This window comes from Arvicola amphibius, chromosome 9, assembly GCF_903992535.2.
Source record: "Arvicola amphibius chromosome 9, mArvAmp1.2, whole genome shotgun sequence".
Taxonomy (NCBI): domain Eukaryota; kingdom Metazoa; phylum Chordata; class Mammalia; order Rodentia; family Cricetidae; genus Arvicola; species Arvicola amphibius.
In genome coordinates, this window is record NC_052055.2 from 119,146,395 (window position 1) to 119,172,026 (window position 25,632).

Consider the following 25,632-nt stretch of genomic DNA (forward strand, 5'->3'; position numbering starts at 1 on the left):
CCATGACTGCTCTCTCAAATACTGTCAGTCCAGTATGCTGAGATGCATTTCTTCTCTTTGTTTTTGAAGATTTTATTTTTTTTATCACTTGTGTGTATGTGTATGAGTGTGCTTGCGTGAGTTGTGTGTATGCCACATGTCCACATGTGTGCAGGTTCCAGTGGAGGTCAAAAGAGGGTGTCAGATACCCTGGAGCTGAAGTTACAAGAGATCATGAGCCTACTGATGTGAGTGGGTGCTGGGAACTTGGGTCCTCTCCAGAAGCAGCTCACATTCTTAACCACTGGTCCATCTCTCCACCCCCTCATCTCTTAATTTTAAGACAAGAATGAGGGAGATACTAGATCATGCTGTAAAACACACCCTGATTCCTCTTGCCAGGGGCAACACCTTTGCCATGTGGTGGGTTCACCTTTGCTGCTCCATTTCCTCAATATAAATTCCAGGTCACGTGAGGACTAGTACTTGGCACATCTTGAATGACCATTCATGCTTTCACCTGGCCTGCCCAGAGGCCCATCCACATTGGCAGGCTAGTGCTGTGGCCCCCAGCAAACCTTTTTGCAAGCCTCTCTCCTCACTTCTGTAGATCAAAGTCAGAAGGAACTGTCAGCATCTTTCCTGCCCACGAACATCCCAGAACCCCACTAATGTCGTCTCAAGTGCTGGGGCAATTATAATCATGCCTGCCTTCCAGAAAGTCGTTTGAAAGGCAGTGTAAGTGATTTGTGAAGCTCAATGATTTAGCTGTTCAAAGGCTGAAGTGGCCTGTGAGAGTCTTTGAGACTTCGGCCCCTACCACAGTCCCGGGAGCTGGCCAGAGTGCTGAAGCCAGCTGTCATTGACAACTACCATATGTGCCCACTGGCTGTATATCTCCAACAAAGCCACCACTTACACACCCTATAGGCCAGCAATAGTAGCCCCAGGACAGGGTCAGGCACAGCCAGAGAGTTCTCAGCAATGCCAGGCTTAGACTTATGGCATGAGGCATGTAAACAGCTAGTGGAATTTCAGAGTACATAGCATTGGATAATTCCCAGACCTAGGGGAGCTATATTTAGCTTGGGCGAGTTTGGAAAGAGCTCAGGGGAAGTGTGGTGCCATTCAAACAAACATAAATAGAATGGGGATTTGGGGAAAGGCAAACATTTCTTCAGTATCACAAATCTGGCAAGGGAAACCTGCACTGAAAATCTTGGACTGTGGAGTGTGGAGAAGCCGGGAATCCAGAGTCCAGAGGGGGAAAGGACTCCACATAAATGGCTTCTACTGAGTTGCCTATGCTCTTCCAGCATCTCTCCCCTGGAAAATTTATTTCAGGCAGATTAAATCTGTCTTTTCCTTTCACTCATGTGTAATTAATGATTCTCCAAAGTCCCCAGTTTATCCCATGCTTATCTTTCCACTGTTCCCAGAGGGAAAGCAAGAAAGAGGTGCCCAATGGGAAGCCTTCCCTGGTTCTTAGGGAGTGGACGATCCTGGGCCCACTTCCCCCACTGAATCCTGTATCTTGGTTAAGGAGGTAGCAAGGCAGCATGGCCTTTCTCTAGCCTGAGGCTCCACTTCCCTATTAACATAGACACAACACTCGGTCAAAGCTGAAGGAGAAGAAATTTTCTGCTTGGTATATTTTATGGCCCATTATTATCTCCCATACATGCCCCATGCCCCTCCAAGGGGCACAGGAGAATGTGTCTAGTGAAAGCATTGGGGGGGGGGGGTCCCCCACTTTCCACAGGATGAGGGCGAGATAAGCCTCACATGAGACTCCGTCTGAAGCCACCCTTACCCCAACCTCAAAGGAGGTCTGGACTACTAGGCTTCTTTCCAGCTCTGGAAGCTTCCATGGCCTCTGTGAACTCATTGCCTTCCCCAGGGAGGCCGTCCTTGGATCTGAGTCTCTGCACTGCTGTCCCCTGACAACTTTATCATGGTGGCTGGGGGTAGGAGTGACAGACTTTCCTCCATCCTGCCTTATCTGCTGCTCATTGTATGTGGGAGGAGTCTGGGGAGGATAAAATCCATCACTTCCCCCACACCCATCAAGCATAACCACAGCTATGATTTAGTTCTTCCATCGGGTGGGAGAAATCAGAATTGTATCTTGGTATAGCCACAACAGCCACTGCAATAAAGGGGAAGGGATAAAGTGCATATATACATATATATGTATATACACGCATACATATATAAGTATATATATATATATATATATAGTTTAAAGTGGGAGGATTTCAAAGTCAGAGGAGCCTGCCATCTTAGCAATGTCAGGAGCTATTGGCTTCAGAGGGTGTACCCCAACTCCCATCCAAGACATGGAATCTGGTCACAGATATGGTGGAGGGATGGAGGCAATGGATCTCTTGCTCATCTAGATTCATGTCATCAATGCCCCTAGGGGGACATTCCTTAAGTGACTCCACATGAACCTGAGAGGAGGGCATTTGAGCGTCTTAACCTCACATCCCAGGTCTGGGCTCCTCACCGTACGACTTGCCCTAGTACTCTAGCTGAGAGCAAAGTGACTTAAAGGGTTGGGTGAGAAGCGGGCACCAGCAATGGCAACCTCTGAGCATCTCCTTGGTATTTATCCTAAACATCACTTACAGCCACTTCCAGAGAGAGCTGCAAGTTGTAGCTCCAAGAAAGCCCCCGGTCCCAAGGAAAGACGGATGATGGTGAGATGAATGGGCAGACGAGGGAATGCCAGCAACCCAGGCGCATGGAGCAAGCCTCTCTTCTTTCACGAGGAGGCCGACACAGGTGGCAACCCCAGGCAGACCCAAAGCCCAGCAGCGGCTCACCTTGCCAAGCTCCATGCTGGCCGAGGTTAGAATGGTATGTCTCTCGTGGGACCGCTCGTCTCGCAAGCCCCAATCCCACTAACCAGCAAGTGCCCTTGAATAGGAGTCCAGGGCTGATTTGCTGTTCTGTCCGAGGGAACCCCAAGGGCCTTGTGGCTTTAACAGGAAGGAGTCCTCCTCGTTTTAGCCACAATCGTTTCTTCCTCTCTTCCTGCCAGGGTGATTAAATTAGCAGGCTGTTCTCCTTGGAGAACATGTGTCTACAGTCCCGGGAGGCACTGTCCACTTGCCTGTCTGAGAGGTTTGGAGAAGGGAAAGCAAAGGGTGTGTGTGTGTGTGTGTGTGTGTGTGCGCGCGCGCACGTGCGCGCGCGCCTGTGTCCCTCCCAGTCCCTGTCCCTGGGAGGGTCTCTCCCACCTGGAATGGACACCTAGCGAGCAGCAAGGACCACAGGAAGGCGCAGCTCTGGGGCTCAGCTGCAGGAAGTCTGGCAGGTGGCCGCATACACGCTGCTGCCCACGGTGGCCCCACTGCTGACGCTGCTGGTGGGACACTTGAGGGGTTTCATGCTACTGTCCCTCTGGATGTTCAAGTGCTCCAGCCTCCAGCGCTCCCAGCTCTTCCGAAACTCCATCTGGACCTTCCGTGGGAGAAAAAAAAAAGAGAGAGGGAAGCGAAAACCATCAGGCAAACCAACTGCCCACAAAATGGCCCTGTTATTACATTAGCAGGAAAGGGAAAAAAATCCGCTGGATTATATTAAGAGACACAAGTCAAGGTCTTCAGGCGCCTAAATTAATATCCCAATAAAATTGTTTATTGTTGTCTCCTATTTTCTGCCTCTCCTCAGGAGAGAGATGGGCTTGATGACCTAATTGGCCCTTTCCCTCTCTAAAGTCGGTGATTCAGCTAAGTACCTTCTACAATCCATCACAGTATTGTTTAGCAGAAGAGAACGCGTGCGAGGTAGAGATGCAGGGATGGGGGTAGAACCGGGAGAAGATGGGTCTCTCTTTATGAAGTGCTCTCACCGTGAGGCTTAGACAAGTGGAAAGGGAACGCATGCCCAACCCTAACCCCGGTGACGCCCTGCAACCCTCTAAGCTGCCTTGGGAGCTTTTGCTTTGTTTTGCCTGGGTCTGCGGTCATTGTTGTTTGTTTTCTGACAGCGTACATCTCACTACATAGCCCAGGCTGGTTCTGAACTCTTCACCTTCCTATCTCAGCCCCTTAAATGCTGAGAATTACAAGTGTGAACTAGCAAGTCCAGATTCCCCTTAAGGTTTTCACTCAGTTCCTGAACCTCCCAGGGTAGGGAAGGGGTGAAGGAAGCGAGGACTAGACAAGACCCAGGACTTCTGTGCCCGGATTTGAACTTATCCCATCCAGGGAAATTGAAGGGAGCTTGGCTGGGCAATCTGCCCAGGTGAGCTCAACCAACCAGATCCCCCACTGTGCTGAGCTCAGGCCTTCCCAAGGGGAAGAGGCCCCTTAGAAGGTCAGATGCTGGAAGATCAGATCGCTGGGGCAGAACGGCACACAGAACACTGAGGGGATCCGAGTCCCTCCAGGGCTGGTGGTAATGCTGGCTCCATGGCAGTTCTGGGACTGGGATTCCAGAGAGAGCTCTTACAAGATGCACAGAGTGTCCTGAGGGCTGGATCACTCTTCAGGGAGTTTTTCTCATTGTCTGCCTTTCCATCCTTGCCACCAGCCCTTCCATCTCAAGACTGTCCAGGGATTGTGTTCCTTTCAGACCCAAGCCATCAGGAGGGCCAGCGGCTGGCGGCTGTGTACAAGAGGCTCGCTGCCAATGCCCCCACCTGCCCCTGAGCAAACGCCCCTCCTCCACTCTTTCCATGTCATCCGTCTCTCTAAGCCCAGCCAGATACCCCGTGTGGTCACATGCCATCCCTTAAAAGAACTTCTGTACTGGGTAGGGCTAAGATCACCCAGATCCCGCCTACCAGGGCGCCTTGGTGTCCCAGACAGTGTCGTGGAGCCGAGGCTTAGAGGGTGAGGGAAGGAGGCATAGCAGACACTACCTGCGGCTGCCTTGCCTGCCTGGGTTTGTGCAGTGCTGATAGCTGGGGTGGAGACATTGAGCCCAAGAGGTGCCCTTCTGCCCAGCTGCAGGAAAGCAAATCCCCTACAGTCTCCCACTTGGAATAGAGGGGGGAAATTAGTAAACGGAGGCACAGCTAAACCAGTAAGACTTAAAGCACACGACAGCTCGATTCTGTCTCCCTTGGCACTTTTTCTGAGCCTCCATGGTGGCCCCAGCCATCGCTTGAACTCAAGAACCACCCTCCAGGGGCTGCAGATGATAGGCCGGTCAGTAAATCACCTGCTTCAGAAACCCGAGGTCCTGAGTTCGGATCTCCAGAACCCACACATAAAGCTGGGCAGGGGGAGTTGGAGAGATGTTCCAGCAGTTAAAAGCACTGACTGCTCTTCCAGAGGACCCGAGTTCAATTCCCAGCAACCATATGTGGCTCACCACCATCTGTCACTCCATTTCCAGGGGATCCAGTGCCTTCTTCTGGCCTCCCTGGGCACACAGACATACACGCGGGTGAAACAGTCATATACCCATAAAACAAAACTAAATCTTAAAAACAAGTTGAGCATGTTGGCTCAGATTTATAAACCCAGCACTGGGTGGGGGTGGTGGGCGGGCTAGGTGGATCCCTGGGGCTTTAACTGGTTTATGAACTCTAGATCAGCAAAAGACTTTGTCTCAAAACCAAGGTGGTGGGTGTCCGAGGAAGACACTTGGCACAGATGTTGGCTTTCACACGCTTGTGCACACACACACACATCCACACACCCAAAACAAAACACCATTTTGGTTCCTTTCCTCATTAACCCTGGGAAGCAGCCATCACTCCTCAAGTAAAGCTGAGGCAGCAGAGGAGAAGAACGTCCCCCCCCCCCCAGGAATTATAAATATTTCCCCAGGGCTCAGTCAGGATTAGAACCCAGGTCTAGTCTGACTCCAGCGCCCTCATCTAACCTCTGGCTTCCTGTCTGCCAGAGTCTCCGGCTGCGTCTCCTCCCACTTAGCAGAGAGTACCTGATAGGCAGGGCTGCGGCTTCCTGCTCTGAGAACCCACACTCCCAGCTCAGTGCTCAGCCCACAGCAGGCACTCACTGCAGGCTGCTTCTGTGAGTCAAATGAACGACCTCTCAAACAATGAAGGGGCCTCTGATGTGAGGTCCTCTCACTGATCAGTTAGAGAAATGAAAAAAAAAAAAAAAACCAATACCCTGGGGCTGGTGAGATGGCTCAGTGGGCAAAGGCATTTGCCACCAAGCCTGATGACCTGAAGCGGATCCCCAGAACCCACATGGAAGAGGGAGAGAATCGACTCCCCAAAGTGTTCTCTGACTTTCACCTGAGCTCGGCGGCACACAGAGCCTGCACCCCAATGAATGTATGGTTAAAATGAAGTAAATGAATAAATGATCGGGTGTGGCATCTGCACCACCCACTGTTAACCCTTCCCTGCCCTCTGACCACTGATGCCCAAGATCCTTCCTCGACTAAATACCAAATCAAGCTCAGGGTTTAGTAGATCTTTCTTATCTCCACTGATCCCTGTGTAGAAGAGGCGAAGTTGACAAGGTGGCTAGCCTGAGGTCACACAGCTTAGCTGTGCAGAACAGGCTGAGCACTCATGGCTCCTGAGCGACTTCACTGTGGCCCTCACACACCAGCCGCAGTAAACCCACCGCCAGTCCTCCCTAGACCCACTCCCCACCGACCAGCAGCTGGTGCAGGCCTTGACAGCCACACGAGACCAATGTTCAAGCCATCTTCTCAGGTCACAAGTACCTGGCATTGCCATGGCAACTCCTGGATCTGAAGAACAGCTCTTGTGGGCAGAGGCCACAAGAGTGGCTGGGGTACATGTGCGTGAGATCACTTTGCAATAAATCAGGCATGCCCAACCTGTAGCCTAAGGGCTGCATGCATATCAGGACAGCGGCAAATGTGGCCCAAATCATTTGTGGATGGCAGTGGCATAAGGCAAGGTCAAAAGGTCAGATGCCCCTGCTTGAAATAGTCAATTAACCCTTTAACACAAGGCTGGGTCTTCCTTTAGCTCTTATTTCATTAGGGGTGTGTGTGTGTGTGCGTGTGTGCATGTGTGTGCGTACATGTGTGTGTGTGTGCGTGTGTGTGTGTGCGTGTGTGTGTGTGTGTGTGTTGGGGGCACAGAGTAGAATTTAAAGGCAAGATAGCACCTCAGTTTTTAACCACAGTCAGGGCACTGGAAGTTTCAACTAGAAAGACTAAAGCGAACCCACACTGCATAGCCCCACACCAGCCAATGGCAGCAGCCCCAGCAGAGTCCCTACCATCCCTCTGCAGACCTTACCTCATTGTTGACAAAGCAGTACAAGATGGCCACCATCAGGCCCTGCAAACAAGAGGTGTGTTAGCAGGGAGGGAGCCAAGAGGAGGCACCCGGGCAATTAGTTCTGGGATTCTTCTCCTCAAATCAGGCAGCCCAGGATGGCTTGGGATAGGCAAATTTTTTTTCTTAAATTTCCAAAATAAATTTAAATGTGTGTGTGTGTGTGTGTGCACACGTGTGAGAGAGCTTTGTCTGCATGTATGTCTATATACAACATGCCTCGTGCCCCCAGAGGCCAGAAGGGGGTGTCAGATACTCTAAGACTGGAGTTACAGGTAGTTGTGAGCTACCATGTGGGTGCAGGGAGTCAAACTCAGATCCTTTGCCAACATAGCTCTTAACCACTGAGCCATCTCTCCAGTCTCAGACAAGGCTTTTTTTTGTTTTTGTTTGTTTGTTTCTTTTGTTTTGCTTTATTTTTTTATTTCCTTTCAGGAAACAGGAGGCTCCTTTCTTAGGTGCTAAGAAAGTTCCACCACTTCTTGAGGAGGCTAGACCAGGTAAAGCATGAAGAACTCGCCCACCCCAGCCAACTGCTGAACTTAGGTCCCAATGGCCCACTGCTAGGCAGCTGGACTCTGTGTGTGTGTGTGTGTGTGTGTGAGAGAGAGAGAGAGAGAGAGAGAGAGAGAGAGAGAGAGAGAGAGAGAGAGAGAGAGAGAGAGAGAGAGAGGAGAGAGAGGTATCATGTGTGTGCAGAAGTCCTTGGACGCCAGAAGAGGATGTCTAATCCCTTGGAACTGGAGTAACAGGCAATTGTATAACACATGGATGCTAGGAACCAAACCAAGTCTTCTGCAAGAGCAGCAAGTGCTCTTAACTGCTGAGCCACTTGTAAAGAAACTTGTAAATCTTGTTTTAACATCTCCAGGCCTCAGTTTCCAGTTATGTCAAGTAGGGACAATCTCACAACTGTAGGTCCTGGGAGGATTGAATGCTTTGTGTGTATAAATTGCCTGGCAGGATGCTGGTGGATGGCAGGGCCTCTCTCTAGATGCCTAGATGCCCAGGTTCATATCTTGAAAGGCTTCTTGTCCTACGGCTTACAGAGAAGACTGACTTCTATGTCTGAATACCTGGGGACACTCGCTCTGGCTCTGCTCCCACCATGTGACTTGGGGCCCGTGTTGTTCTCCCAGATCTCATCCCATGTTCACCTTCCCCACCTATATGATGTAGGTTGGTGCCTGCCCCTCCCTCACTTTGGGACATCCCAGGCAAGTTTCCCCAGATGAGTCACCTGGAAGGAAGTGAAGGAGAGCTCTGTGAACAGTTTGATGAAGCGTAGGGTTCCTCGGGCATGTTCATCCATCACAAAGGCAAAGATGACTTCATGGGTCCCCAGGAGGGGGATGAGCGTCAGAGTGGACTTGGCAAGTCTGGAGATAGGGTGAGACCGCTTGTGTCATTCAGGCACGTGTCCACAGACTGTTCTTTCTCTCTGTGACTGCCCCCTCTCTATCTGAGTCATGAATACTCTTCACTGAAAATGCCCTCCCTGGACAGGGTGCCTTGGTGTGTGTGGTGGTGGGGGGGCATGGTACAGAGGTCAAGATTCCAGAAGCTTGGAGGCTGCTAAGAATAGAGAGAAAAGTTTAGGGGTTGCACACCAGGCTTGGGTAGGAAAAGAGGGATACACAGGGCTCCAAACAGAGTGCCCCAGAGTCTCTCTCTGGTGGAAGAGAAGGCCTAGGACACCCCTGCAGCCAACTTGATTAAGGTACCTGCATTTGATGTCAGTCTTGCACATGAGATTAGCCTTCAGTTTGGATACCACAATGCAGATGACCCGGATGAAGATGAGAAAGTTGACCTGTAGAGCACATCGCCAGAAGGCTAGGACTGTTCACCTTCCCCCCAGTCATTAGTCTAGCCCCAGGCCAGGTCCACCAGCTTCCATTCCAGTGCCCAACTCTGTCACTCACCCCAATAGCAAAGAGAATGGGCAGTCGGATGATGAGCCAGTAGTTCATGTTGGAGTTTCTGGTCCAGCAGCTAGGGAGGGAGAGAAAGGCACACAAGGTATCCAGCTGGGCACTCAGAGGCCCCAGTGGCTAGTGCAGGACAAAGGTACAAATGCACGAGGCCAAGGGAAGTACTCCACCCAGCCACAGATGCATGCAGAGTCCTGCAAGGGCATCACATACCCCACCACAGAGTCACACACAGAGAGACCCATGCCTCTCCCCCATCTTCATGGACCTCTGCAAGCAGTCACATGCACACCCAGCATCATACACAAAACAACAGCTATTCACTCTGATGTTCATAAAAGCCATCAGGAAGGTACCACACACTGCAAAAGCCAGCAATATTGATCATCATACCATCCCAGGGTAGGTTCAGGGAGTAGAGATCAGAGACTGAATTCATAGGCTAAACTCCCACTGATCCCACGGATCTTCCCAAACAAGTAGTAAACTTGTGCTCCGGGGTTCAGGAATCCCATAGATTATAAGGACGAGACCCCAGCACACCACTGCCCCACAGCAGGACACTCACCCCTCATCCTCATAGAGGTATTTGACAACACCCCAGGGGATGACAAACAGCAGAGGAACACCTAGAGGAGGAGGGAAGAAAAGACAAAGGGGAGAGAGGAGCTGGCAGGACAGAGCTGCTGCAACAGTGCCCAGGTCCTCTCCATACCCCAGATCCCCACACCTCCAGTACCTCTACCCTCCCTGCCCTACAGCCACCCTTGTGAGAATGGAGGTGAAGGGTTTCACACTCATGCTCCACATTCTTCCTGACAGAGTTCCTCATGGGCCAGCAGCCCCTCCTGTGTGCCAAGTGCCTTTGTCTCCAGAATCTTGGCTGTGAGACCCCAGGACAAACACTCGAGTAGCACCAGATCAATACAATGGGGTGGGGAGGACATGCGGGATGAGGAGGGGACCAGAAACTCTCTGGTGCTCCGTCCTCCTTTTTATCTGCCCACATGCCCATCTCAGTTCACTCCTTCAGGTCCCGGAAGTCCCTTCAGGTGTTTGTTCCCTTCCCCATGCACCTGTTTGAGGCCTAGAAGAGAAACAAGGCCTGTCCCATTTACACAGAGGCCTACACAATCAACAATTACAGCCATAAGACTTCCCAGTGAGTGCTAGGGTTTAGACAAGCATCAATATAACACTAGTAGGTGGCAGAGTCTTCAGAATAGAGGGCCTGTGGGCAGTCCTTCCAAGAGGAGATTTTTTTTTCTTCCTGGCATGAAGGGGACTACTTACTTATCCATATGTACCCCAGCACTGCAATGTGGCACCCCCACAAGAGGCCCAAAGAAACGGGTCTGACTAATCTTTGACTTGAATCTATAGAATGGTGATCTTATAAATAACCCCGTTCTCTTTATGATAACAACTATCACAGGTATTATATTTTAGTAATGCAAAGTTAACTAATACAGCTTATAGATAGCCACTTAGATGGTTCCCAGTGATTACTACCTCTTGGTATTCATCTTGTTGTTGTTGTTGAGACAGGGTTTCAAGTAGTCCAAACTGGCCTCAAACTTGTTATTATAAAGTCAGAGATGACCTTGAACTTCTGATCTTCCTCCATCCACTTCCTAAGTACTAGGATTAAAGACTTGTGGTTTGTGTTGTGCTCTCTCTCTCTCTCTCTCTCTCTCTCTCTCTCTCTCTCTCTCTCTCTCTCTCTCTCTCTCTCTCTCTCCTTTTCACTATCCCTGCCTCCATTTAGTTAGGGGAGGAGAAAAAAGGGTAGTTATCATGCCAAAAGTGTTTTCTGACACCCTACATAGAGTTCCCTATACCAAGGAGTGGAAGGCTCCTGCCCACGGCTCCATGAGTGAGCTTGGAGACGGATTCCCCAGTCAAGCCCTGGATGACAGCAACTCTGATTGACAGACAGATCCAACTAGACATTCTGAGTCTGGGATGCACAGTCATGTTGAACTCGAGACTTTTGAGTCCAGAAACTGTGAGAGAGTAGTTTGTGGCTCTAAGCAGCAAAGTTCAGAGATCACTGTTAGATAGCAGTGGAAAAGCAATCCGGCTGGTTTCTAAGGTCACACAATGAACTCCTCGGAGTTCAGTCTGTGCTTGCTAACTGGCAGGTGGGTTGTCCACCTTCTCAGGGCAGATGAGGAGCTGGACAGGAGGAAAGGACACAGGTAGGTGCAGATTCTGGGGCTGCAAGCCCACGCCACTCCAGCCACCCTCAGGCTTCCTGCACCAATATCTCTTCACCTGCCTCCACCTATGCCTTTCTCAAGCTTGTCACAGGGACGTCTGAGGTCGGTCACAATGTGCACATTGAAATGTGTGGACGCGGGTTTGTGTATGTGCTGGCACACACATGTGTGGTCTATGCACGCACATGTGTGGTTTTAGGGCATCTCTCCCAGGGCAGAAGCACTTCATGGCCTTCCCAAACGCTGTCATCAGCGTCCTTAACTCATTGGTGTCCACAAAGTCACAGCTACTCGTGTGTCTGGATCACTGTACTGGCCCATGATTCAGAGAGGGGAGAGGAGGGGAGGGGAGAGGACAAGGTAAGGGGAGAGGACCTAACAATGGACCAGTTGGCCAGCAATCATCAGATCTCCCTATTGGTCCATTTACTAATTTTACTATTACTATTGTTTAAAAGTTTAATTACATCCTTTGTGTGTGTGTGTGTGTGTGTGTGTGTGTGGTGTCCATCTCTGTCTATGCCCAAGGGCGTGTGTGTAAAAGTGTACATACCCATGCATGTGAGAGCCAAAGGACAACCTCAAACGTCATTCCTAAGGATCTGTCTACTTTGATTTTTGAGTCAGGGTCTCTTGCTGGAACCTGGGGTTTACCAATTAGGTTAAATTGGTTGGCTATTAAGTTCTGGGCATGCATCTGTTTCTGTCTCTGCAGTGCTGGAGCTACAAGTGTATGCCACAACTTTTTTATGTGGGTTCTGGGGAATCAAACTCCTGCCTCATGATTATCCAGTGAGCACTTTGATCAAGTGAGCTATCCCCACCCTATTCATTTTTACACAGACTAGCCATTCCAACATCCACGATACTTTATAAACAGGCGTTCAATGGACTGAACAAATAAGGGGATACCCTAGGAGGCCTGGGGCATAGGATAAACCCTACCCCATAGAATATGCCCAGGAGGAATGGAATAACTATATCAATGAGAGAAGGGAAGCTCTCTAGACAAGAACATGCAATGTTTTAGGTCATACATGTACAGAAACTTCAGACTCTAAGTCCTCCATCAGTTACTGGTCTTTTTCTCTGAGACCTCACTCCAGAATGAGCTAGCTCATGCCACCAGCCAGCCCTAATGAGTATCATCCATTCACTAACATCTGGTGAACATCTGGTGAAGGACCTTGTGAAGAATCAGGGACATGGCTCTGCCACCTGCCAAGGTGACATACTCCTTCCAGGCTTCAGTGCTCTAAGACGAGCCAGGGGGGAAAGGTCAACCAGATGCACAGAACAGGTCCTGGGATACCATGTCTTCCCACCATCACTTCTCGCCCTTCTGAGGATGCCCAGCTGCACATGGAAGGCAGCACAAGTTGATGCACCTTTTAAGGGCTTCCCACAACTCCATCAGTCTTAACTTTTAGTTCAGCTGAGCGGGAGGCAAGAAGCTTTCTGTCTATCCCGACTTGGGCTAGGCTTCCTGACATAGTCATAGAGCACGCAGGTCTCTGTGACTCTTCTTTTCTCTCTGATCCTGTTTCTTCCCACCTCAGTTCTTCAATAAAAGATCTTCTGGTTGGGGATGATGTCCCTGAAGGTCCTGAGCCCTGAGCTGGGGTAGACAAGAAAGACCTAGCACCCTTCCCCATCCCCTACTTAGAGACCTCCAGAGTACCATATGTCTCCACTGACCCCTACCAACTCCCTGCTTTTCTGAACACATCCCTTTGATTGGTCCTGCCCTTAGGTTGCTATGGTGACAGATACAAACAGCGCTGATGTTATTTCCCAGAATGGACAGACGCAATCGTCCCCCACACAGAGGAAGCCCTTCCCTGAGTTCTCCTCAATGGCCTGTCCCTGCACCCACCCCTAGGGAGCATCAGGACACTCCAGATGCCCCACCTGATTGGTTTGCCTGGCAGGATAAAGAGGTCTAGGAAGGAAGGAAGGAAGGATCAAGTAGGATGGACTGGGTATCAGAGGAGGAGGAAAAGGGACTGGCGGGGACCTCTGTATGCCGAAGCCAGGGCCACTTTTACTTAAGCCTGCTCAGCAGAACCAACAGGGGCCTGAGGAGAAAAGCGGAGGCCAAGACCTGTGTTTGGCAAGTAGACAACAAGCCCTAGAGTCAGGAGCCAGTTGCCTCTTGTGAGCCAGTGTCTGCTCTGTTTCTAAGGGCCTGTTGCTCTCTGCGTCTTAGGGACCTTAATACTTTGGTTCTACTAAACCCCCATTAGAGCTCCTTATCCCTGAAGTGGCTGAGGAGCATCCGAAGAAATAATCAGGATGCAAGGAGAGTGCAGAGGGGCTGAGAGGACCAGAGAGCAGGGCCCTAAGGGGCTGGAAACCTGAGGCAGCTAGCTTCCTGGTAGGTGAGCTGGCAACCTTGACATGAAGATTCAGCACCCAGCAGCATTTTGGAAGGGGCGGAAGCAGGACCAGGGTGGGAGAGAACAGTGTGCCTTGACTGAGCTGAGAAGTGTCTGGAAGGCAAGGCTGGGAAAGGTCAGAATAGCTCTAGGGACTACAGGTATGGCATGCAGAAGAAAGCTCTGGAACTTCAGGAGGCAATCAAGGAGGGCTGACCACAGGCCTGTCCTCTGTTATGCCCCACTTAGGGTCCCTCTTGCTGGTCCCTCTGTGGGAGGTGTCCCCACCTGTCTCCCTGACACTGCAGGTCTCCAATCCACCCACCCCACCCCACCTCACCCCAACTGCAGTCCTTCCTACGCTCCATGTGGCTCCCACATGGCGAGAGGTAGAAACACAACCAGAAATGTTCCAGCAAAAAAAAAAAGGGCACAAAGGTTCTCAGTAGACTTTTTTTTGGCTAGAACATTTCCAGCCGGGCTCCAGGCACATCTATAGTCTACCGCTCTTCTCAGCTGCTCACCCCTCCCGACTTCCTTTCCTCGTGGCAATGGCATCCGATGTCAGCCCATACCCTGCTCACCCCGGGCCCACCACGAGGCCCAGGATGCGGCATCTCCCACAGGGCCTCATGCTGCCCTGCACTGGGTGTGAAATGCTCTGGGAACAATGTCCTGACTTCTGATGGTGTGGTGGCAGGACTAAGGGTCAGGTAGGGGAATATTTGGCTATATGAGAGTGGAAGCATCTACTAAGAAAGGAGATTTTTTTTAAGGGAGGGTTCCACCCCTTGCTGCGGGTACCCATAGAGGTGGTGAGGTGAACGACAGTAGGCCTTACCCCAGCCTATGCTCAGGTACAGCTTGAAGACGCACTGCTCCGAGAACACGGAGAAGGCCAGCAGGGTGTAGAGGTACACACCCTCCACCAGCAGCCAGTAGTAATTGGCCGCCACGCAGTACTGCATGAGGAGGAACACCAGCCGGCAGCTTAGAGAGTCCTAGGGACAGAGAAGGTCCCATGGGGACAGCAGCCCTGCTTCCCGCCCCACCCGCCGCTCCTCACGGTCCTGTTCTAGCATGGTTAACATGGGCTAGAAGAGTTTTCATATGGCCAGGGCCGCTACTGGGGACACTCTCTGCTTTAGTTCATCAGTCCTCCGCCCCATCCGAAGAAGAAAGCACCTGTTACTGTCCCCATGCTGGGAGAACTGAGCCCTGGGGAAGCTGTGGGTCTGGATGTATATACAACTAGTACATGGTAGGGTTGGAATGCAAATTCGGGCCTGCATCCAGAGAAACCTGTGTCCAAATGAATTCCCTAGGGCAGAATCTCTTACCTTGGATTCACTTGCCCCAGGTGGACTGCCTCCTCCATCAGACTAGGGGCTCACCAAGTTAGACTGCCTCCTCTATCAGACTAGGTTTCTCCAAGGTGTGCTGCCTCCTCCATCAGACTAGAGGCTCCCCATGGTGGACTCTCTCTTCCATCAGACTAGGGGCTCTGTGTGTTGGACTGTCTTTCTCATCAAACTAGGCATCTCGGGGTAGACTGCCTTCTTCCATCAGACTAGGGGCTCCCTGTGGTGTATTGCCTCTCCCATCAGACTAGGAGCTTCCCAAGGTAGATTGCCTCTCCACAGCACCAGGGGCTCCTCATTATGGACTGCCTCCCCCATCACACAGGGACTCCCTGAGGGCAAATCTGGGCTACTTCTGTCCTCACCCATCCCAGGCTTCCGCGGTGGACCCCCTCACCGACGTCCCCCCCCCCAGGCTCCCCAAGCCTCACCACACACCTGGTAAGAGAGGAGCCCATCCCATTGGTGCTGCTGGGCAGCCGTGCTGTACATCCACTTGAGGGCGGCATCCTTGATGAAGACAGACAGCGCGCGGAGGATGAAGGACGCAAACAGGTTCAGGTGGATGTAGTTCCGGGTGCAGTGCAAGTGTCTGCGGGAGAAAGCAGGGCCCCTCCCTGGCAAGATGGACAACACTGGCTCCCGGGCCAGCCCACTCACGCACCAGGCGCATGAGTGCCTCTCTGGGGCTATGTTGACGGCTTCTTCCCTCTGGGAATGCCTTTTTTCCTCACAGCCTTGAAAATCCCTGAAGAGCTGCCTAAGAGGCCCTCAACCAGCAGTCACTACCTGTTTCTTACCCGTACTCTGTCCTTGCTGCGGTACCTTCTCTCAGACAGTTACATGTAACCAAAACACTACGTACATTGTAACCAAAACAATGTATGTGTCAGATCAGTTCAGGACACGACACTTCTAGACTGTTCTCTGGGGCAGAGTGTGTCTGGGCACATGGTAGAAACTCAAAAGGAACTGGGTACCATCTCGGTACACTCCCAGGTGAAAACGCGTAGCTAGGCTGCAGAGGTGACTCAGTGGGTCAGGGTGTTCGCTCCGTGCGAGCATGAGGACCTCAGTTCAGACCCCAGCGCTCATGTGGAAAATCAAGTGTGCGGCCCTGTAACCTCAGTGCTGGGTGGGGGTGGGGCATAGAGACCAGAAGATGGCTGGGGATTGCTGGCTTCCGTGCCAGCCTAGCTCCAGGTTCAGTGAGAGACTCTGTTCTTAAGAAGAGAAGGTGACAGTGACAGAGAGACAGAGAGGGATGGCCAATGGTTTTCCCTGGCTTCCACATGCTTGGTATGTAAGCCATGTGGAGAACATGTACATGTGAACATGTGAGCATGTAATCATGCACACATACACACACACACACACACACACACACACACACACACACACACACACACCGTGTGACAAACTGAGGGCACTTCATCTGCTAAAAGGCTATCTCCCAAGCAAAAATTAATATCATTCTTAGCAGAGGATCTTGACAACCATTTCCTCTACAACCAGTAGTCCCGCGAGGATGTGCGCTACTGTCGCCTCTAGTGACTGCCCAGAGATCTCACAGCTACAACAGGGCCACGGAAGAGGTGAACCAGAACTGGTTATGGCTTATAGACGAGCATTTTCGGAGGAACCCCACAACAATGTACGGATGAACCATAGCAACTAAAGAGTCCGGCAAGATTGCTGACGGCTTCCCCGATACATTCTAGCAATATGCAATAAAAGAAATTGAAGATCCATTCAGAAGATTCTATTTGGTTTCGTGAAAATATCTCTAACAAGAGGATGGGTGAGATCATTATGGGTGACTTAATAAAATTGGCTTAAAATTATTAGAGAAGTCTTAAATTAGTGGGAAATACATAGTCACACCATACTTAGGGACAGAAATGCCACTGTCGCGGCCCCATGTTAAATAATGAATTCAGAGCAGTTGTAATAAAATGCCAACTTTTTTTCATGGTACTTAAAAAAATTTACAAAGACTAGAAACTACAGGGAAACCCTGTCTCGAAAAACAAAAAACAAAAAAAAAAAAATTTACAAAGAATGGCCAAAAGTCAAGAGAAGTGTAGATAGTCACACCGAACCATCAAGTGGCCCTTTCCTGTAATCCCAGCACAGGGTAGGCTGAAACAGGGGGACCAGGAGTTTGAGGCAAGTCTAGCAAGACCAGTTTTCAACAAAACAGCCCCCAGCTGGGCATGATTTGCATGCCTATAGTTCCAGCACTTGGATGGTGGAGGCAAGGGAATTCGGAGTTCAAAGCCAGCCTGGATTACATGAGACCCTGTCTTGAAACGATCAACACACAAAAGGCATCAGAACATTGGAGTCTTTGCTGTAAGAGAGCTAGGAGTTCTCTGGGTGCCTGTACTGTGCCTGCACATATGTATGCATGAACATGTGTATGAGTGTGAGTATACAGGTAGGGGTTGGTGGACATCCTCCGCTGCTCACCCTCACTTTCTACCTTGTTTGAGGCTGGGTCTCCCCTTCACTGTTCCTTGCACCAGGCTGGCCAGCCCAGGAACTTCCTAGGATACTCCCGTCTCTGCCTTCTGTGCCACTGCAGGAGCACCAGGCCACAAACATGCGCCACCAGTGGGTTCTGGGGATGCAAACTCAGCTTCCCACACCTGGGCATCAAATGTTTAACTCCCTGAGCCATCTGCGCAGCTGAGAGACAGGATTTCTTTTCATTCCTCCTTTACTTTATGTATATATGGTATATACGTACGTGTATATGTATGGTATATATGTATATGTATGTGTTTGGGCCACATATACACAAGAACACTTGTGTGGCGGCTACAGGTCTGGGAATGAATTTGGAGGAATCAGTTCTTTCCTTGTGCTGTGGATTCCAGGGATCCAACTCAGGCCAGCAGGCTTGGCCTTTATTTACTGGCCTGAGACCTTACATTTCCAATAAATCCTTAGGAGACAAGGTGCTGTGGATTGGGAGCAGGGTAGATAAACAGACTCAGAGAAAAGGATGTAAACAACAGAAATCAACTTATAACTCCAGGGACCCTTGTGGCAAACCAAGACTATCAACAAAGGCACACAGCAGTGGTCACCTATATATGGAGGGACGGGGAAAATCCCTGATTTCCACCAGACACAAACTGAATTCCGGGTAACGCAGAGCCACAAGGGCAGAAAACGCGGCAGCTTCTTGAAGGGAATGGAGCTGAGAGGTTTTGCAACCATCAGATAAGAAAAGATCGTTGGAGGGAGAGCAAAACAAAATCTAGTCTTCAGGAAAAAATTAATAAATGCCTATCGGCTGATTAACTTTCATTAATCAATAGTTCCTATTGATACATTTTACTTAGCAATAAAAATTGATAGTTGGCCAATTTCATTTCATCTAAGTGCCGAGCTCCTATGTATAAAAGGCACCAGAGAATGAGAAACATTGGCATAGGTTAAGATGTCTCCGGTTAATATACACATAATAAATGCCTAAAACAAGCCAAATAAACTAATAATAATAACAATAAAAGGCAATGAACAAGCAATTCATAGACTAAAGTATGAAAGAAACAACCTCTCTAGGGGTCAAAGAAAAGCAAATTAAAACCATAACACATTCTTCTGCATGCTTTATAGATTAACTTCACTTAATTCTAAAAACACTAAATGTGGGTTGGGTACAGAGCCAAAGGAAACTTCCCTTCCAGTGGCCAGAGCACAGACTGGCAGTAGCCACCTGGCAGGCCAACTAACACTAGCTAACAAAATGCTAAAAACCAGGCAGTTGGTTAATGGTGACAATTTCACCTCTGGGGATATGCCGTAAGGAAACACACAGGCAGGACCCCCAGACGAAACCCATTGCTGTAAGGCTTGTAATTCAAAAAGAAAAATCAACAAACACTTCAAATAGCCACAGACCGTGTGATGACAACGGAAAACAAGGACAGCTCAAAGGAAGGAACTAGGACTATCTGTATCAGAAGGAATCTCACGAAAACACAATGTTAGATTCCCATCCCTTGGAACTGCAGCAGGATATGGTCACATGCTGTTTAAAATAATAGCGAGCCACGCTGTGTGTTGTTACAGACCCTTAGCAAGGGAGTGCAAGGGTAATGAGAAAGTAAGAATCAAGCCCTTACCGGCAAGGAGTAGTTCTTCAGGGGTGGACACAGGGACCTGATGGATGGGCTTTGTTTTATAGCTTAGGCTAGCCTGGAACTCGTTATGTAACCCAGACTGGCCCTGAGCTTATGACAATCCTCCTGCCCTGATCTAAGTGCTGGGATTACAGGTGTTTACCACCACACCCAACTTGTAACACTTTGCTTCTATATTTTCCCATTTTTTTTGTGTGTGTGTAGGTGTGTACATGTTTTCCCATGATTCTGTGTGCACATGTGTACACAGAGGGAGGCCTGAAAATGACGCTGGGACTCTTACACCATTGCTCATTCAACTTTTTCATCTAGACAAGGGCTCTCAATCAAACCCAGAGCTCACCAATGTGGCTAGCCTGGCTAACAAGCCTCCTCTGGTGATTCTCTCCTTGCCTTCCAAGGCTGGAACTACAGGTGAGCCACCATGCCCACCTGGCATTTATGTGGCTGTCTCGGGATCTGAACTCTGGTCCTCACATTTATATGGCAAGCATTTTAACTGTGGAGTGACCTCCCCAGCTCACCATGCCTTAGCTCTAAGCATTGATTCCTATATGTATTTTCACTATACTTTTGATTCTGAAATGGTTCACAATAAAGGAATATTTGACATGATTTGACTATGAAATATGACTGGGATATGCTGACTTTGAGTGGTGGGCTATTTCAGGAGTGCTGAACACTGTAGGGGGTGGAGCCTAACTAGAGGAAGTAAGTCACTGGGTGGTGGGGTACCTTCTCCTCTCTGCCTCCTGTCCATCACGATATGAACAGCTCCCTTTGGCACATAGTCTCACGGCCATGATTTTCTACCCAGTCCCATAGGAGTCAAAAAACAACAACAACAATCAGCCAGAACAAATCTTTTCATTCTGAAACTGTCCTCATGCGTGTCTCTTGGGCACATAAAAGTAGCTCACGCAATACTCATCCAACGACTGTGTCTCCAGAACACTAATGGTATGTCTACTATTGTACCAGCTGCTTTAGAGACAAGCAAATATTTAATAGGTACAGAGAGTGGGAATCAAGGGCAAGGATTAGTTCTTCAGGGGTAGACACAGGGACCTGATGGATGGGCTTTGTTTTATAGCTCAGGCTAGCCTGGAACTCATTATGTAGGCTCTGTTTCTATTAAATATTTATGTTTATTGTTTTAAATATGTGTATGTTGGGAGGGTGTGAGCACATGCGTGCAGGTCCCACAGAGTCCAGAAGAGGGCATCAGATCCCCTAGAGCTGGAGCTACAGGTGGTTGTAAGCTGCCCAGCATGGGTATTGGGAACTGAACCAGGGTCCTCTGTATGAGCGGTTTGTGCATATGCTCTTAACTGCAGAGCAGTCTCTTTAGTCCAACAACTCTTATTCTTGATGATCAATATCCTGAGGATTCTGTCCTCATAATTTTTCTGACCCTAAACTCAGTTCCCCTCAGTTATCCAAGAGAGATTAAGGAAGCTGCTTCCCAGCCCCTCCTCAGGGGGGCAAGGCCCAAAAAAGAACTTTGCAGTGGCATTAATAAGCTCCAAGACAGTAGAACCTCTAACCACTGAGACTTTGCCAAAATCATGCTGAATTATGGATTATTATCTGCTTGATGGATGTGACTTCTTGTGATTCTCCATCATCTTATCACCCACCGTTACAACTTGTGTGAGTGTGCATGTGGTGTGTGTGTGTGTGTGTGTGTGTGTGTGTGTGTGCATGTATGTATTTTTTGGCGTGCACATGCACAGTTACACAGTGGAGACTAGACTGAACACACAGTGTTCCAACCTATCTTTTCAACCTCATGTTTTCCAGGAAGTCCTAGAAAGCAGAAACCCCCCCACTCCCCACCCATTGCTTCTGTTGCTTTGGCTTGGAATTCCTCTCCTAGGGATCTGAGCACAGGGCAGTCCCTTCCCCCCTCCCCCCAGGCTTGAGCACTCCTTACCTGAAGCCAACAAGGATGGCTGAGGCAATGACCAAGGCGGAGAAGGAAAGTGCGTATCCCACAGTGTAGATTATGTACAGCGACAGTAGCTGCTCCTCGGGGGAGTTCTGCATACACAGAAGAACACAAGGATGTGTGCATGCCCTGTGAGCCTCCTTCTCCCATAACCTTCATTCCGGGTCCAGGGACTGAGGTGACCTGGGGCCCGACTTGAGATTCCACAATCAAGAAAGAGAATGACCTGAGGAAGTGGTCCAGAGTGTTTACAACCTGGCTCCAAGGTGAGCACACATCACCTTTGGCCAGACAGCAGATGTGCAGAGTCACCCGAAGCAGGGGGACAGATGTGACAACAGCCAGCCCCGCCCAAAGCCTAGAGTCTCTGCTCCCATGGAGCAGACACCCAGCTGCCCCTTCCCAGGCTCAGAACCCATCAGCTCACTCTCTCCCCTCGCTTGGTCTCTTCACACTCCGACAGGTCCCTCCAGGGCAGACTGGAGTTGTCCTTGTGTAGCCAGAGACCCTCAGCGGTGCAGAACCGGTACACATGACCCTGAAGCACTAGAGGAGGGAGACACAGCAGCTGAGGCTCAGCCTAGAAATGAGCAGTTCACCCACTGTTGCCGTTATTCTTTCCTCTTGGGGGGGGGCCCTGCTCCATTAGAGTTGACCCTTAGTAACAGGCACACCTCTGTGTTCACACACACACACACACACACACACAAAAGCATATGCACGCAGGCATGCGCGCACATATGCACCATGATAAGAGATCGCACAGCAAGGATCACCCAGTCACCCTCAGCTGTGCCTCTTAGCCCCCCCAGGGACACAATTGAGTGAATCTATAGCTTTTAGACAAGATAAATCTAGTTTGGACCTATGTCTTATCCCCCAGCCTCAAATCACAGTATTGACAAGGCCTGATACTGAGCAGAAGGGACTCTGCCAATCACAAATCACCCCCTACGATTTCTGATATTTCGGACTCAGTCTTTCACCCTCCTGCATTCTTTTTGGGGAACAGACAGTTCTAAGAGCAAAGATGGCACTGAACTTCTAAGAACAGAATTAAAGCAACCTCTACCTTAGGGAGCCCCAGTCTGAGGAGACATGGCCTGCCATCAGGGAGCTCCAGTCTGAGGAGACATGACCTGCCATCAGGGAGCCCCAGTCTGGGGAGATGTGGCCTGCCATCAGGGAGTCCATCTGAGGAGATTCAGACTTCCTCTCAAAGGCCTCTAAAAGGAGCATAAAGTCTCGTGGTGCCATCATAACCGTTGCTCTTGGAAAATTTCCCTTCAGACTGAGAGACAAGGCTTGCTCCTTCAAGTAACCCCCTAGTCCTGTGTCGAAGAAGGAAACTGCTCTTTGAGTCCCTGCTCCTGTGAGAGAAGGCAACCAACAACCCAGGCCCTGCCCTCATACAGTTCCCAGAGAAGAACAGTAAAAAGGGAAATCAAGAGGGAAGCAACACAGGCTCCACAGAGCTGGGAGTGGTCTTCACAGCCACTTGACTATCGGGGTGCTGGGGCAGTCCCCACCATACCCCTACTATGGACCGGTGGGCCTGTCTAGGGAGATGAGGGAGAGGAGTGGATTTTGGCCCAAGACTCCATGTAAGAGCAGCAGAGAGCTCTATTTATCTAGGAAATGCCTCACTCATTGCCTTCCTGCAGGAGAACCTAAATCTTTCACCAGGGCCAAGGAACAGGGTGGGGATAGGGATGGGGACGAAGAGGTTGCAAGAGGTGGGGTTAGCGCAGGAGAGTGAGGAGGGCAGCAGAAGTTGGGGACTGACTGCAGATGATTTAGATTCTGTAAGATTAACTTGAATTAGCCAGGTGGATCAGCTGCTGGAGATGCCTGCTATCAAGACTGCTCTCTTGAGTTCAGTTCCCAGGTCTCACATGCTAAGAGGAAAGAACCAGCTCCCACAAGCTGTCCTCTGACCTCTACATGAATGTCGCAGCATGTGCCTCCCCTAAATGAGTAAATAAATGTAATAAAATAGTTTAAAGACCAAAAGATTTGAAGGACCGGCTATGGGCTATGGGCAGGCAGTGTGAAAAGGAGCTGGGAGTGGGGGTGGGGTAGGGTGGATACAAAAGTCACCAAGAGCTCTCAATGGCCATAGCTGGTCAGGGTTGAGGTGGAGAGATTGTCACTAGGAAGAGGCTGATTAATATATGTAAATAGTGGAGTGGCAGCTGCACCCTGTGGGATGCATCCCCATGGGACACCCCCCCTCCCGTAGCCTTGGCACAGAAACCAATCTCCCGGGCCATTGTTATGTGCAGGGAGCCTTCTGTTGGTCCTGTGACAGTCTCTTGCAGTGCAGTCATGCACCTGCCAATCAGGCCTTAAGAAAATGGTGTTAAGAAACACCAGCTCTGCCACTCAGCACCCAGTGTGGGAAGGTTCTCACACCCTTCTCCCTCTTCTCTCTTCCCTTCATGAATAGCCTGAGGTGGGTCCCTCTCCAGGAGAGATGGAGCAAATCAGCTTTGGAGTGTGGTGCTGTGAGAGGAGCCTGCACAGATGCATGCATGTGCAGGGACGTGTGTGTGTGTGTGTGTGTGTGCGTGCGTGCACATGCATGCATGGAGGCCAGAAGTTGATGGTGGAGGCCAGGTGTCTCCCCCACAACCACCTGTCTTTTTGGATGGGGTTTTTCATTGAACCTGGAGCAGACTAGCTGGCCAGCCAGCCCCTACTCTGTGCAGCTTTTTACATGGTGCTGGGGATCTAAATTCAGGGCCTCTTGCTTGCACACAAGCACTTGACCAGCTAAATCATCTCCTCAGTCGGAAACTTGCATTTTCAGTGACCTCAACAGAACCCCGAGAATCTGATGGTGGCTCGTCCACTGATGGCGGCTCGACCACTGACGGTGGCTCGGCTAGTGGCTAGTAGTGCATTGAGCCTCAGAAGCATTTCTAGGGACTTAACAAATGGTTGGGAACATATAAAGGCAGGGGAGGGCAGGTACATGGTCTCATTTGGCATCTTGAAGGGCCACCTTCAGGTTCCCAAATGGTTTTCTTATCTGTTGCATGGATGCTTAAAATTCCTTAATGGAAGTCCAAACTTCTGGTAGATAACAAAGCCCGTCTTAGGCTGTAGATAGACCCCAAGAAGGGTGATGGGGACCTGGGCCTAACTTGTGGGAATGACATTGGTATCAGAGCCTACTCTGCAGTCTGAATGGGAGGAAGTGGGGAGTAGAATGGGGAGAAGGAACCTTGGGAACTAGAAAAAGGGAGAAAACACAGCACTAAATTCTTCCTACAGCAGGCACAAACCCCAACATACAGTAGACACTGTACCTTACATGCACTGTGCACACAGTAGGTACTGTACCCTACATGCACTGTGCACACAGTAGGAACTGTACCCTGTAAGCACTGTGCATACAGTAGGAACTGTACCCAACATGCACTGTGCACACCGCAGGTACTGTACCCTGTATGCACTGTGTACACAGGAGGCACTGTACCCTACATGCACCGTGCACACAGTAGGAACTGCACCCTTTATGCACTGTGCACACAGTAGGTACTGTATCCTATAGGCACTGTGCACATAGTAGGCACAGAGCCCTACATATACTGTGCACATAGTAGGCACCATACAATTGTAGACTTCCTCCCTATATGCACTGCGTACGTTGTCTCCAAAGGCTGTATTTACTCACATAATCAAGTTTTTGAATACCTACTGTATGCCTGCACCTTAGAACATCATAGGCACCTCACCAGGTTAACCATTTCGCAGATGAAAGCACCAAGCCTCTGAGTAGCCAAGAGATCTCTTCAAGCCCAGGCAGATAGGAAGATACACAGGTAGGGTTATAACTCCCAGCTCTCCGCCTCTGGGAGCCAAAACTTAGCATCCAGAGTTGTGCCAAGAATCAACCATGGCCAGGTGCCATTTTCCCCTGGTTTGAATTTTCACACATGCCACTGTGGCCCCCAGACAGACTGCATAGCTCTGGGCTCTCTGCTCAGGACCAGCTTGGGGGCAGGAAGGTAGTGTGTGCACCAATGTGTGCCTTCTTGGCTTAGCGTCAAGAGATCACAGTGTCCCAGAGAAGCGCAATCTACAAACTCATCTGTCAGTTAGCCCTCATTAACATCAAATATTAAAAGCTGCGGCTGGATACTGGCTGAGCCCATGCTCCCCAAATGCCCTTCTTGGCTGGAGGTGGGTGGTCTGGGCAAAGCCCTGCTTATCAGTCCAGCTTTATCTGGCCTGTGAGGAGCTGGCCAATCACAGCCATGGGCTTGGCTTGGTCTAGTCAATACAAGGAGACAACCAGGCGGCCACATGCCAGGAGGCCCAGGCATATTTCATTAAGTCAGCCCCTGGTGCTGGAAATAAAACCCCCAATTAAACACTTCGCCTCCCGGA

General features: G+C 50.0%; 1 protein-coding gene across 1 annotated transcript in view; it reads right to left on the reverse strand.

Annotated features, from left to right (window-relative positions):
* Positions 1-3,279: 3,279 nt before the first annotated feature.
* Positions 3,280-25,632, reverse strand: part of Glp1r (glucagon like peptide 1 receptor) — a 34,970-nt gene continuing 12,617 nt past the window's right edge. The window contains exons 4-13 of the mRNA XM_038343359.1: positions 21,662-21,780; positions 21,220-21,326; positions 15,565-15,718; positions 14,607-14,766; positions 9,734-9,794; positions 9,157-9,226; positions 8,956-9,044; positions 8,472-8,610; positions 7,193-7,234; positions 3,280-3,447 (exon numbers count right to left, since the gene is read on the reverse strand). Coding sequence (XP_038199287.1) covers positions 3,280-3,447; positions 7,193-7,234; positions 8,472-8,610; positions 8,956-9,044; positions 9,157-9,226; positions 9,734-9,794; positions 14,607-14,766; positions 15,565-15,718; positions 21,220-21,326; positions 21,662-21,780 — 1,109 coding nt within the window. The remainder of the gene's footprint in view (positions 3,448-7,192; positions 7,235-8,471; positions 8,611-8,955; positions 9,045-9,156; positions 9,227-9,733; positions 9,795-14,606; positions 14,767-15,564; positions 15,719-21,219; positions 21,327-21,661; positions 21,781-25,632) is intronic.